The following is a 14,663-nucleotide window of genomic DNA, read 5'->3' as shown; positions in this document are numbered from 1 at the left end:
CACCACAAAGCCATTTAAATATTTGTAGTGGGTCTCAAAGTAGATAACAAAGTGAAATATACTATGATTGAATACAGTTGTCCTTACAACGTGGTAGTATTTACCTGGAGAAAAAAAAGGTACAGGCTTGCTAATGTTCATTTGTCAATTTGGATGGCCATACAGTCATGAAAGTGCCTTCTATAACCAGTTGGTCAGTATCCTTATTAATCCACGTGCTGGTTTAGCTTTTGTCTTACCGGTACAGCAAATTTGTTTTCTAGCTCTGCTTCCTAAGTTCTCCTTTCTACCACCTTTTCCTCGACTACAAACTGATAGATGTACTCTAAACTTAGAAGCACTAGCAGCCCTTCAGACATGTTTTAGATTTCAGATTCCTCCTTAGAGGTAACAAGGGGAGAAAGTGCTTCATTCCCTTTTCTAACACCCTGCACAAATACCTAGAGGCAAAAAACCACACTATAAAAACCTCATGACCACCTCTCAGTGCAAGCTTTAATCTTCCAATTGATGGTGATTCAAGCATAAAATTCCAAAACTTTTATGGAGAAGACTAATTATAAGGGCAATTCTTCTAAGATTTTAGGGCATCTGCCTTGAAACTTTTTTCTTTTTTTTTTTTAAATAGAGATGGGATGTTGCTCAGGCTGGTCTTGAACTCCTGGGCTCAAGCAGTCCTCCTGCCTCTGCCTCCCAAAGTGTTGGGATTACAGGTGTGAGCCACCATGTTTTTTATACTATTCAAATCATGAAGTAAGCCAGCTGTTTGTAATCCACATGAATTATTTTAATAGTTACTTCAAGATACTCCATGGTACTATACAAAATGCATGATCATGAACATTAAAGCTGATGGCAGGAAGAATTTTTGACGTCCACAGACAAAATGAATCCATTTATTTTCACTGATTACTAGTCTTACTACAGAGAATAATACAATACTAAAATGTATCATCCTCAGTAAATTAATCTTCACTTAGAAAATCTGTTACTGATAAAATATAACATTTAGAATTTTCATTTAAAAATACAAATTTTATGAAAATATTAATTTTTAGGATGGGAATTATAAAAGTCAATGCTGAACAAAATTCTACTATTAGATAGTATGTATCTTAAAATATTATGAAAAATATTCTTTATTCTGAAAACAATGTCAGGAAAGAATACCTGAGTTCTCTAAATCCACTAGTTCTAATTTCAAATTGCTGTTTTGGGTAACATTAAGAAAACACATTTACAATTTAACACTGCAGTTACCTGTCAAATAATTAGAATAGAATAAATGTTGCACATACATTAGGTTGAACATTATATATACTTTAAAATAGGGTTCTTTCATTTAATCTTTTGGTGAATTGGACCATAAGTCTTACATTCTAAAACCATCTGGAAACATTTTTCTTGCAGCCCTGAAAATCATTCTGATGCCTTATCAGGAGTTATGACCAAATGACATTAGTATTTTGTGGCCTTAATAGTTTATACAACTTAATATATTTGAAGGTGTGATGAAGTGGCTCCATCTTTCCATTTGTTTATATGGTCTGAAATCACAGTTCTGCAGAGTGGACATGTTTTCTCTCTGTTAAACCATAAGGTAATGCACTCTTCACAAAATATATGCTGTAATGGAATTAAGAATTAGATTTTATACTTGATAATAATTTTAAATCCATCACATTGTAGGGAATGAAAGGGATTCTTTTTTTTTTTGAGATGGAGACTGGAGACTTGCTCTGTCACCCAGGCCGGAGTGCAATGGTGCCATCTCGGCTCACTGCAACCTCCACCCCCCACAGGTTCAAGCGATTCTCCTGCCTCAGCCTCCCAACTTGCCGGGATTACAGGTGCCTGCCACCACCATGCCCAGCTAATTTTTGTATTTTTAGTAGAGACAGGGTTTCACCATGTTGGTCAGGCTGGTCTCGTACTCCTGACCTCAGGTGACTCACCCACGTGGGCCACCCAAAGTGCTGGGATTACAGGTGTGAGCCACTGTGTCCAGCCTGAAAGGGATTTTGAAGAGCACTAATCCCCTCATTTTACAATTGTGAAAATGGAGAACGTATGAGACATTCAAGAAGCAAAGAGCAGTATGATTGGCACTAGTGTTCTGGCTGTACCATCCATTTAACCATAAAAGTTATACTTAGGTGACACCTTTAAGATTAAGTGTGATAACAGCTTAAAGTCTTGGAGTTACTAGTAACTGCCATAAAGTGTAGGAAAGGGCCACAATCCAGTAACAAATGGTGTTGTTCTAAATGGCTAGTATCCAATTATAAAAATAGCCTGTTTTTTAATCACTTTGGTATTCAATCTGCCAGTTAAATTACTTTTCCCTTTTATACACTCCTCTGCATAAAAATTTTCAGAATATAAGGGACAAAGCCAATCCACCAATCCCCGATAATGAATAAATTACTAGTATGTACACTGACTGCTACCTTCCACTAAACACTAGATTTTTTTTTTTTTTGCCTTACAACAAACATAAATGTGACTTTTGCAAGTCACAGAAAAGTGTTGTATTTAGGTTTTTAAATTTAAAAATATAATTACCTGACAGATGAGAAGAACTGGCTTCTGAAATTCAGCTTGACATATTGAACAAATATCATCCACATCTGAACACTGTCTCTTGCTGGCAGCCACTCCATAACTCTATGAAGATAGTAAGTTCTGTTCATCTACAAATTTCCTTCTTTCCTGTTCTCAAATTACATAAGTGATGCTGTACTTCTCAAATCTCCCTGGAACCAGGCATTTGAAAACCTTCCCAAAGGATACAAACATTTCAAAGCTGAACTACATATACAGAACCACCTCTTGAGTGTACCAAGATGAAATCATTAAATAATACATAATAGGATTTTGGAAGATTGTTAGATCTACTAGCTTTCCAAAGGATGACAGTGCTTCAAATTCAACATAACTGGCTTAAGAGACTAGGCAATCTGAAACATAACTATTATAAAATCTATAGCCATGTATTATTTGACCCTGGACTGCCAAATGGAGCTCACTTATTACCTGCAGCAGTGGTTCATAAAATCAATCCAGCCAGAGCTTGGCTGGCTGAATGTAACTCATGTGGAAAGCTTGCTTTAAAAATAGATTCCTCTGTTCCACACAATATTGATTCAGTAGGACCAGACACATTGGGATGTGACCCAGTAATCTATTATTTGAAAGGTCTCCAAGTGACTGCAATATGAAGAAGACTTAGGGACCACTGAAGAGTGTTCTGCCACTAGGTCTAAAAATTATTCCAAATTATAAAAAGCATTTAGTGCTAAACATGAAAAAGTTTTACAGAGAAACTGCAACTGTAAATGTCGCTTGGGTAGAATAACTACTGTGAAAACTAACTGAACAAAAATGCAATTATTTGAATTTTCTTCTCTTCTAATGTCCTAATAACAAGTTTCTCGTCTCTAAGATTTTAACTTCCTCACCAGATTCAGAACTTAGTCATTAACTAGATGTGACGTTAATAACCCTCAGTGAAATTTGGAGAAATCAAAATGTTACAGATGAAACCTGCTTTCTGTAGAAATGATGGGGAAGAGGTAACTAAAGAGATGTAAAAACACCCAAGTTCAGTCACGGTCATGAGGGTAAAACATGACTTAACATATCTGAAGTTACGTAAACTTCTTGTACTAAACGTCTCAGGCTAACAACATCAAAATCAAAGTAAAACTCAAAGGAAAAAGATATTAAAAGTTAGGTCTTTTTGAGACTGGTGATAAAGATTTCAGAAACAAGTCAGAATACTGTTAGATGATCTTGGTGTCAATTTCCCTTCAGTAAGGTATCATTTAGCAAAGTACATGTGCAGATAATTATGCTGACAAGCTTTTAAAACATTACTCATCTGGCATCTTGGAGACTCCCTCTCCAGATAGTAACTGCCATTGCCCTGGTAAAGGAGACTTGAACAAATCAAAGTATTGATGACTGATATCCTCTCTATAGTTTGTCTCAGAGAAAGAATATCAGGGTATTTTCTTGAGAGTGTTTCGGCACAAATCTTACAAGACCAATTATAGTAAAATGGTTGATGCTCACATAATCATCAGTTGAACTGACTTGGACAAAGCTGAACTCTCTGAATTTTATTATGTCTTGTCTAGAGAAAGAAGCTTACATAGGATGTAGCAAAGTTTGTTTCTACATTGCTAGCTCTCTCTTAGGGAAAAGATGCCCTGGCCAGTTAGTCTGGTTTACTTTGTACACATAAAACTTTTTTTTTTTTTTTTTTTTTTTTTTACAGTATATTACTCTGTTGGCATTCTTTTAAGTCAGTCTCCTTGAGCCCTGGTGAAATGACTGCAAAGTTGAGAATCAAACCCTGAAATCTGGTGACCACATGTAGGTACTGGGAACCTTTCAGGCTACTAAGTAGTAAATTAGGGTTCTCTATGACATCCTTTCACTGCAATTTGCAACATCAATAGAATCACATAATCATATTATAAATGACATCAGAGTCTCAATTAATTGTTAAATTTCATGCCATGAACTTATTTGTGCACATATAATCGAGCAATGGGGAAATTTGCTCCAGTAAGAAAACTGCAAGAGACATGATTTTTGGCAATGAGCTTTCTAAACATACACAATAAATTATAGTCAAAGGATTTTCACAGGTGAATAAGGAGTTAATAGGAACACGCAAAGCCCCCATTTGTGGATTAAAAAAGAGGAACAAAAGTTCATAAGATTTTTAAGGGTTTACAAGCCCTTAAAAATGTCAAATGGATTGAAGGGGCAAGAGACAAGTTCAAATATATAAGCACTCCAACAATTAGCAGGTGGTTGTCAATGTGTGTTTCAAGAATCTGATCATAGAGATAAAATTCCTAAATTATTATAGCCCCAAGTGCCAAAGTACTAGAAAATCATCAAAGTAAAAGAAAAGGATCATCCATTTATGAAATCCATTCTTGTAAAACTGCTGAACTAAAAAAATTTTAGCAATGAAGAATGGTGAAGGTGTTTTTCTTAACTGATAAAAAGTACTTACTGGTTGTGTAAAAAATATTCGTAAAACCTGTCTGAAAGTTCTCAGATGCCCAAAAAATTCCAAAAGCTGAAAAGGGAAGTAAGAGATCATTTATTAATTCAACAGTCCTATCTGCTAAACCCAAAAACCAAAGCTGAAACCCCGTAACATCAAATCCTCATATTAACTTAATGCTCATTATATGTCACAAGTAATCATTTTGTGCTGAATATTTTATTCAATTTATAGATTTGAGCCATCTCAGCAAGCTGAAGTACATTTAAACACCTAGAGTAACAATTTGATCAAGACAAATACAAACAACTATGTCAAAGTCAAAGTAATTTTATCTGATTCACGTTTTTAACATTTAGATTTTATTTTATTACTATTTTTGAGACAGAGTCTCACTCTGTCGCCCAGGCTGGAGTGCAGTGGCATGATTTCAGCTCACTGCAACCTCTGCTTCCCAGGTTCAAGCAATTCTCCTGTCTCAGCCTCCTGAGTAGCTGAGACTGCAGGCGCCCGCCACCATGCCTGGCTAGTTTTTTTTCGTATTTTTAGGAGAGATGAGGTTTCACCATGTTGGCCAGGCTGGTCTTGAACTCCTGACCTCGTGATTCCCCCACCTCGGCCTCCCAAAGTGCTGGGATTACAGGCGTGAGCCACCGCGTCTGGCCAACATTTAGATTTTAAAGTTTCAGAAAGTGATTATTAGGTTGAGGGGCACAGGCATGGAGCGAACAGGGCAAGGTACTCTACTAGTTTAAGAATTATGTGTATGACAGTGTTACTACCGAGGATGGGTATGTTCTATTCCACTTGTTTTCCCTACTTAGATAATCCATGCTATGTGAACGTCTACTCCCCTTCCCTCCAATGAAAACTGAGGACCGCTGGATTAAGATAGTCTATTTCTGTTTCTCCATTTCTAAACAGAAATAGAACCTGCTATTACTTCAAACTAGTGATACAAAGATAAACTATAAAACTGTTAAAGAGGAAAACAGTAGTATATATCAGTAATCATTAATATGAATCATGCAGTGACAAGATTTGTAATGTTACCTACTTTTAGTACGAGGTAGAGTAAAGCCAGCAATATCCCAAGACTCCATCTAGTTACGTTAGCAAACTCCCCATAGCTTATAAGATAGCGAAACCAAACTGGTATGGGAACAAAAGTTCGGTAGTATTGACATAATTCTTCTAAAAGCATGTACCAGTAACCCTAAAAAATAAGAAAACAAATAGATCTACCCAAACTACTTAACTATATAGCACAAACAATACTAGACTAAGAACACTGAGTATATGATACAATAATATAAATAACTATAAAATTAATCTTCATAATGATTATGACTGAACCTCAAGTGGTTCTCACATATTACAGTCACTGAGTGGTCTGCTTTGAAAGAATTTCTAGGCTGGACATGGTGGCTCCCAGCACTTTGGGAGGTCAAGACGGGCAGATCACCTAAGGTCAGGAGTTCGAGACCAGCCTGGCCAACATGGTGAAACCCCGACTCTACTAAAAATACAAAAATTAGCTGGGTGTGGTCGTGGACACCTGTAATCCCAGCTACTCAGGAAGCTGAGGCAGGAGAACTGCATGAACCTGGGAGGTTGCAGTGAGCCAAGATCACACTACTGCACTCCAGCGTGGGCAACGGAGTGAGACTCAGTCTCAAAAAAAAAAAAAAAAAAAAAAAAAAAAAAAAAATATATATATATATATATATATATGTAGTGAAAATGTTTTATGTATATTGCAAGTAAAACCTATGTGAGTATGTTTTTGCTGACTATAAAAATTTAAAAGTTTTAATTGCCTATGGGAAACCACTGAATAATTGTATGTAGTCAACTGTCAATTGATAATGCCTTGGAGAACAGAAGTACAAATCTAAATAGTTTCCCATATATGATGTGGGGACTGATTTTTAAATTATTCTGAAGCAAATATAATTCTGATTATAGGTTAATAATCAGGTTCAAGTGCCTCAACAAATGGTTGCCAAGCTGAAATAATACAGATAATTAAAGCTAGTTAGCAAACTGACAAATTCCAAAAGGAGGATTCATTTAAACAAAGACTAAATAGCATTAATGTGATTTGTTAACATCACTCCAATAAAGCATAAGTTAGTTTCTTACCTTAGATTTAAAAGGCATGATGAAAGAAGGCACCAATAAAATAAGGCATTTTAAGCCCATGAAAAAGAATTTCAGAATGAAGTCTGTAATTCCAACAATCCAAAGTACTTCCCAGAAGCTCAAATGGTCCAAAGTAGGATTTAAAAAAATTAAGCTACCAAAAGAAAAACATCAGAATTTACCAGAGCAACATACAAAGGTAAAGTATTAATAAAGGGTTTTAATTTGCTACAAATATTTTGATATGTAAAAAATATGAATTTGGCAGGATGTCAGAGTTCATAATAATGGAATGGAGGATCATTTTGCTTATTTTAGAGAGACTTTTAGAATGTTTGGATTTTAGATCTTCCCTTTATAGAATAAGGAAAAAGTCTTCAGTTTGTCATAGTTGACACCTTTCTAGCCTGTAAACGAGAAAAACTCATCAATACCAAACATCTGCCATGTTTTTCTTAACCAATTCCAATTAAGATTCCATCTCTTCCCAGTGAATTGCTTGTCAAGATCATCAACTCCCTCTGTATGGCTAAATTTCAAGGTCACTTCTCTTTTTCCGTCTTCCCTCCCTGAATAATTTTCTTTCTAGACTTTTAACACAACACTCTTCTATTTCTCGTATTTCACTGCTGGTTTCTTCTTGGTCTCCTTTGCTGTTTCTCTTCTAATTGTGGTCATGTCCAGTACTGGGCTCTCTGTCTACACTCTCTCTTTCCTGGGTTAGTTTTGTCCAGTCCTGTGGTTTTAAAATATCAACCATATGCTCCTGATACCAAAATTTATAGCCTTAACCTCTACCCTGAGTTCATGACATATTTGGTACCACTTTCTTATCAATTCTACTTAGCCTCTCAAACTTAACATGTTCAAAACAAAATTACTGATTTTTCTCCTCAAAATCAGTTCCTTCCTCAACCCAATGAAATGACACCACCATCCAGCCAGCTGCTTAAACTAAAAACCCAGAGGTCATTCTTGCTTCTCTCCACCCACCTACCCAATCCAGTCCATCTGAGGGATACTGGCTCCACCTCCAAACTATATCCCAGATTTGCCCATCTCTCCAACTCCAGTGAAACAAGGTCTTCTAATATTCTAGTAAAAGCTGAAAATTCACAATACTGCCATTTGACATGGAAACTTATCAGCTACTGTCATTTAGTAAGTGTTCTTACTTTCAGAAACAAAGACCAACAATAACAACCTAATGGTACTTTAAAAATATGGAATATATGGCTGGGCGCGGTGGCTCGCGTGTGTAATCTCAGCACTTTGGGAGGCTGAGGCGGGCGGATCACAAGGTCAGGAGATTGAGACCATCCTGGCCAACATGGTGAAACCCCGTTTCTACTAAAAATACAAAAAATTAGTCAGGCGTGGTGGCAGACGCCTGTAGTTCCAGCTACTCGGGAGGCTGAGGCAGGAGAATGGCATGAAGCCGGGAGGCAGAGCTTGCAGTGAGGCAAGATCACACCACTGCACTCCAGCCTGGGCAACAGAGCGAGACTGCCGTCTCAAAAAAAAAAAAAAAAAAGGAATATATAAACAAAAACTCAGGTATCAAAAAATTAAATATTTATTGAGCATCTGCTATGTGACAAGGCACTGGGGATACAAAATCTGAATAAGTCACTTAAAGCTCTCACTTATGAGGCTGGGCACAGTGGCTCACACCTGTAATCCCAGCACTTTGGGAGGTTGAGGCAGGCGGTTCACGAGGTCAGGAGTTCAAGACAAGTCTGACCAACATGGTGAAACTCCATCTCTACTAAAAATACAAAAATTTGCCAGGCGTGGTGCCAGCTACTCAGGAGGCTTAGACGGGAGAATTGCTTGAACCTGAGAGGCAGAGGTTGCAGTGAGCCAAGATCAAGACACCGCACTCCAGGCTGGGCGACAGAGTGAGACTCCACCTCAAAAAAGCTCTCACTTGGGAAAGGAGACAGTTAAAAACCGAATTGAATTGAATACAATAAGTACTATGTGAAGTAAGATACAAAGTACTATGAAATATATGATTACATTAAAAATGTAATTGTGTATTTGGACCTCTAATTACCTGTAATAAAGTGACTGAGAATGAAAGGTGTAATATAAAAGAACAGAAGATCCTGCTAAGAATACCAGTAACCAAGCACACTGAATCTTTGAGGACCTTTCCTGAAAGATAAACAATTTTATAATGTTACTTTGATTTTGCCAGAATTTTAAATATCATTAAACTGTTTAATGACTATTAACTTAGAATATTTTTCTAAATTAATCTTAATATAGAATATCTGTTAAACTGTACATAATCATCACAGTTACTGTTTTATACAACTTTAGTGACCAAACACAACTCATATATTAAACAAATGTTTAAAATACAAGTTTCTTCACTGTATGAAAAACATTACCTATGTTTCAAAGAAGCCAAGTCTTCTCTCAAAAAAAAAAAAAAAGGAAAATTAAATTAAATTAAAAAAAGAAAAAGAAGCCAGGTCTTCCACAAGCTGACATAAAGGACCCACCCAGGACGAGGGCAGTGGCTCACACCAGTAATCCCAGCACTTTGGGAGGCCTAAGTCAGTGGATCATTTGAGGTTAGGAGTTTGTGACCAGCCTGCCCAACACGGTGAAACCCGTCTCTACTAAAAAAAAAAGTACAAAAGTTAGCCAGGCGCCGTGGCACGTGCCTGTAATCCCAGCTACTCAGGAGGCTAAGGCATGAGAATCGCTTGAACCCAGGAGGTAGAGGTTGCAGTGAGCCAAGATCACGCCACTGCACTCCAGCCTGGGCGACAGAGTGAAACTCTGTCTCAGAAAAAAAAAAAATGGACCCACCCACAAAAGAAAATTTCAAAATGCATTTTAACCTTGATTCACTTGTCAAGGTTTTATATTTAAAAAATTACCAGATTATAAGAATTTAATAAATTAATGTTTTAATCTCACTTCTTTTTTTATATGGGGTCTCGACACATTGCCCAAAACTCCTAAGCGCAAGCATTCTTCCCAACTCAGCCTCCCAAGTAGTAGTAATCTCCCTTTATTTTTTTTTTGAGACAGGGTCTCACTCTTTCACCCAGACTGGAGTGCAGTGGCATGATCACAACTCACTGCAGCCCCAACCACCTGGACTCAGGCAATCCTCCCACCTCAGCCTCCCAGATAGCAGAGATTATAGGCACATACCACCACGCCCAGCTAATTTTTTGTAGAATTGGGGTTTTCTGGCCATGTTGCCCAGGCTGGTCTTCAATTCCTGGGCTCAAGCAATCTGCCCATCTCAGCCTCCCAAAGTGCTGCGATTACAGGCATGAGCCACTGTGCCTTTCCTGTAATCTCACTTTTAAAGCCAAGTTTAATGAAGTTTACTAATTTCAGATCATTAAGATTTCTCTAGTTTGACAGGTTTAACTATAAATTTCCAGGTCAGAATGCATACTTTACACAGGCATAGCCATTTAAAGTTGCTTAAAGGTGAAATTTTAGAAACTCATCCTATTTTTCCCAATGATTTATATGACTAGGGCTCGTGTAACTTATGTTACAGAAAAATTCCTTGGGTTTAGTTTTCTTTTCTTTTTTTTTTTTTGAGACGGAGTCTTACTCTGTCGCCAGGCTACAGTGGCACGATCTTGGCTCACTGCAACCTCTGCCTCCTGGATTCAAGCAATTCTCCTGCCTCAGCCTCCCAAGTAGGTGGGACTACAGGCAAGCGCCACCACGCCCAGCTAATTTTTGTGTTTTTAGTAGAGATGGGGTTTCACCACATTGGCCAGGCCGTTCTCAAACTTCTGACCTCAGGTGATCATGCCCGCCTGCGCCTCCCAAAATGTTGGGATTACAGGCATGAGCCCCTGCGCCCAGCCTAGGTCTTTTTTTCTTTTTTTGAGACAGAGTCTTGCTGTGTAGCCCAGGCTGAAGTGCAGTGTTGTGATCTCAGCTCACTGAAACCTCCACCTCCCGGGTTCAAGTGATTCTCCTGCCTCAGCCTCCCGAGTAGCTGGGAATACAGGCACATGCCACCATGCCTGGCTAATTTGTTGTATTTTTAGTGGAGACAGGGTTTCAACGTGTTAGCCAGGATGGTCTTGATCTCCTGACCTTGTGATCTGCCCACCTCAGCCTCCCAAAGTGCTGGGATTACAGGTGTGAGCCACCATGCCCAGCCACTAAAAGTTTTTAATGATGATATTACCTAGTATGGTCAAAGTAACTCATACAATATGAAAGGACTTAACAAATCAGATCAAATTGTGTGTTCTAGCTCTTTTAATCCTTTTTACTACTTTTTCTTTAACAGTAACCAATTTTTTTTTCTTACAAAGAAGGTAAAGTGAAGGAATTCAGCATTAGGAGAGGTAATTTATTCCAGGATTTAGATAACAAATTTAATATATCATGGATGTTACAATATATCCCATTACTTCCTATTTCTTTCAAAAGTTATTTCCTATTTCTCTCAAAATTATTTCTCTAAAATCTATGGAGAGAAACAGTTAATAATTTTTTAGTTGCTTGTTATACTTACTCTTAGAAAAACCTGATTTACAATGCTTTTGTTTGCATACATAAAAGTTGTTAGCAGCCCAATTCCAAGAGAAATTCCTGTTAGAAAATAAGTTCCAGTTAATTGAAAGAAAAAAAAATCAAAGAGGATTATATAAACAACATAAATTAAAAACATACACAATAATAAAAGCTAACAGAAAATAAGTAACTGAATGCATTAAGTAGATTACCAATAATGAAAGAAAATTAACTGAATTTAGGAATGAAAACAAGTCAATTATGCCCTACCTGTTATATGCTGCATAACAAGTTTGACACTCAGAATCAAAATATATGGAAGACTTTTTTGCAACCACTTGAAGAGATAGCGGAATTCTGAGAAGGAGCTACTACCATGATCTCCAGATTCTGCGGCAGTATCATCAGGCAGCCTTGCTTCACTGTGGGAGTGACCCCGTAAGCGACTGTGTACGCATCCATGGGCACAGCTATGGACACCTGACCTTGTATTTCTGGAGCCTGTATTTTCTGCACATTCTTTAGGTATAGAGTTTATCTGGATATGAACATCTCCAGAATGAAGACAAGACCCTTCTCCTGTCAATCTTGTGTGGACACACTGAGGGGTTGAAGCATCCTCACTGCTTCCAGTTCCTGGAGGACTGTGCAGTTGGCTACGATTGGCTTGCATGGCCCTTAAATACTTTTTCTCTGACCCAGATGTCTTTGCTTCAGGGCTCTGTCTCCTAAAAAATCAAATAGAAAATACTCTAAGTAAACAGGCAGTTAAATACCGTCAGTATATTCCTCACTGGGTATCCTTTATTCACTACAGGAGTAGCAAATAATCACAGCAGATGAATTTTCAGGTTATTTATCACTGGAGTCCTCCTTTCTCCCTTAATGCCAAGGCTCTGCTGCCCTACACAAATGATCTTTTAGGGAACATTTGCTACCAAAAAAAAGTTGAGCTGCAAATGCTTTCAGTTCCCTAACGTCAGAAGGCATCCGCAAAACAGTCATGAAGTATGAGTGCCCAGCAGATGTTAATAAGCACCAGTCCTCACTGGATACTCTGGTACATTTACTTTGCCCAACTGGAGCAGTTTCATCTCTGATGTAGCTTCTACATCAAAGAAGTTTCATAAGGAAGAGTGAGTCAGTATTTTTTAATGGTTGGAAATGTTAGGAAGAAAAACGACATTAAATCTTAATGCCTTACTATCATCATAGGTAACTAATAATAAACACTGCACTTAGGTGACCTACAAATTACATTTTCTGCTCAAGCAGCTTTCCCAAAGCTCATAAAGTTTCCAATAATTAATAGTGCTACCAAGAATATTACCTCCCCGCGCAAAAGAATGTTACCTAAATACATTTAAAGCATAGATACTGTGGGGAGTCACCATGTAATTGCTAGGTAACTCTTTAGTCTGAATAAGCACAGTTACACAGTCGACCTAATAAAATGCCACCGTCGGTGGTGTATGTATTACGGAGGGAGGGGTGTGAGGAAAGAGGACCCTAGCAGAGAAAGATCTCTCTAACAAATGATCCAGTGTGGACCTCCTGGAACCAGAAGAACAGAGTGGGCATCCCAGCTGACAATACGCAGAGCCTATCCCACGCCGCCGTGCTTTTCCCGTTTGTCTAGGAGGAGGCTAGAGTTCACTTCAGGAAATGTTCTGTGTCATTCTATTTCACTCCCAGGACTGAACAGTGGTGCAGTCACCGTGTCTGGCGGTTTGGGTTTCAGTGCTTTTCACTAAAGGCTTTCACCGAGGCCCCGACGCCACGGGTGTTATTTCGTCAAAACTCTGAAGAGTGACGTTGGACAGCAGGGTTTCAGTGTCTTTTCTATAAATAACATAGAACCCTCCCACTTTCCTTCATGCACAGACAAGAAAGAGGAGAAAAAAGGGAAGAAAAGTCAACACAACTCTTCCGGAATCTCCGAGGGCAGAGTTCTCCACCCACGTCCGAGCCTCGAGTGCCTATTCTCCCCAGAGCCCCCTGCGCCGCGGCCCCTCGCCGCCACCTCCTCTGCCCGCTTCCCCCAGGCCTGACCTCTCATGACCAGAAGCTGACGGAGGTGTCGGGAGCGACAGCAAGAACAGCGGCATACGCCGCCTCCAGCCCTTCAGTCGGAGCCATCAACCGCAAACCCCGCAAGCTCTTCTCTCAGCCCGGCGGCGTCGGCGGCGGCGCCGGCGGCGGCGCGCGCGCTCCCCGGACGTTCTCACGCGCGCGCACCCTGCCCCTGCTCCGCCTCCTAGCCCCGCCCCCGCGCCGCGCCGAGAGGGGAGCTCGCGGCGGCAGGGGGCTGTTGGCTGCGAGAACAAGCGGGTTGCGCAGGAGAAAGACCTGCAGGCCTGGCGCTAAACAATAAGTGGTTGTTACGAGTTATGTATTTGTGTGGCATCCACCACATGCCTCCGAGATCCTGGGCGTTTTGAGGTTAAAAATGTTCAGGCTTCGAGAACCAACCCCTGGAGGAGTGTTAGGGTTTCCGGGCTCGGGTGTCCGCGAGCTTGACGCTTGACCCAGTTGTGTCGTCTGGGCGGTGACGTTTGGTCTGAGCTGAGCTTTCCTCACAATCGTGAAGTTGGTCTGTGAGGATCAGGCCTCGCCAGACAGATGAGAAGCTAGAGGTGCGGAGAGTCTGCGTGGGGTGGAAGTAGAAGTTAGAGTTGAAAAACCTGTCTTGTGTGGGGTATAGAGGACCCTACTGCCCTCAAAATAATTATGTTAATCTAAAACTGTTCTAAAATTAAAAAGTTATTAAGAAAACGAAGTTTAGGTCGGGCGCAGTGGCTCACACCTGTAATCCCCACTACTCGGGAGGCTGAGGCATTGAACCGGGGAGGTGGAGGTTGTAGTGAGCCAAGATCGTGCCACTGCACTCCAGCCTGAGCAAGAGAGTGAGACTCGGTCTCAAAAAAATAAAATAAATAAATAAATAAATTCTGTTAATCTAAAACTGTTC

The 14,663-nt window shown here is 39.4% G+C and overlaps 1 protein-coding gene across 14 annotated transcripts; it reads right to left on the bottom strand.

The window, feature by feature from the left end:
* Nucleotides 1-765: 765 nt before the first annotated feature.
* On the bottom strand, nt 766-13,877 carry RNFT1 (ring finger protein, transmembrane 1). 14 transcript variants are annotated; one of them, XR_012425562.1, is made up of 9 exons: nt 13,745-13,877; nt 11,963-12,420; nt 11,694-11,770; nt 9,234-9,334; nt 7,175-7,328; nt 6,087-6,245; nt 5,036-5,101; nt 2,566-2,778; nt 766-1,626 (listed from the first exon to the last, which is right to left on the bottom strand). XR_012425562.1 is itself a non-coding variant. In XM_005583886.4 (9 exons), the coding sequence occupies exons 1-9, from the start codon at nt 13,798-13,800 to the stop codon at nt 1,492-1,494; spliced, it is 1,308 nt and encodes a 435-aa protein (XP_005583943.2). In that variant the 5' UTR covers nt 13,801-13,877; the 3' UTR covers nt 766-1,491. The 14 variants fall into 14 exon arrangements, 6 of the variants coding, with proteins under 6 accessions (XP_005583943.2, XP_015293373.2, XP_065388441.1 ...); XM_005583886.4 differs by having other exon boundaries at nt 2,566-2,667; XM_015437887.3 differs by having other exon boundaries at nt 2,566-2,667; nt 12,068-12,420.
* Nucleotides 13,878-14,663: the final 786 nt, after the last annotated feature.

Source organism: Macaca fascicularis, chromosome 16, assembly GCF_037993035.2.
Source record: "Macaca fascicularis isolate 582-1 chromosome 16, T2T-MFA8v1.1".
Classification (NCBI taxonomy): Eukaryota; Metazoa; Chordata; class Mammalia; order Primates; family Cercopithecidae; genus Macaca; species Macaca fascicularis.
This window is presented reverse-complemented; position numbering and strand designations above follow the sequence as displayed.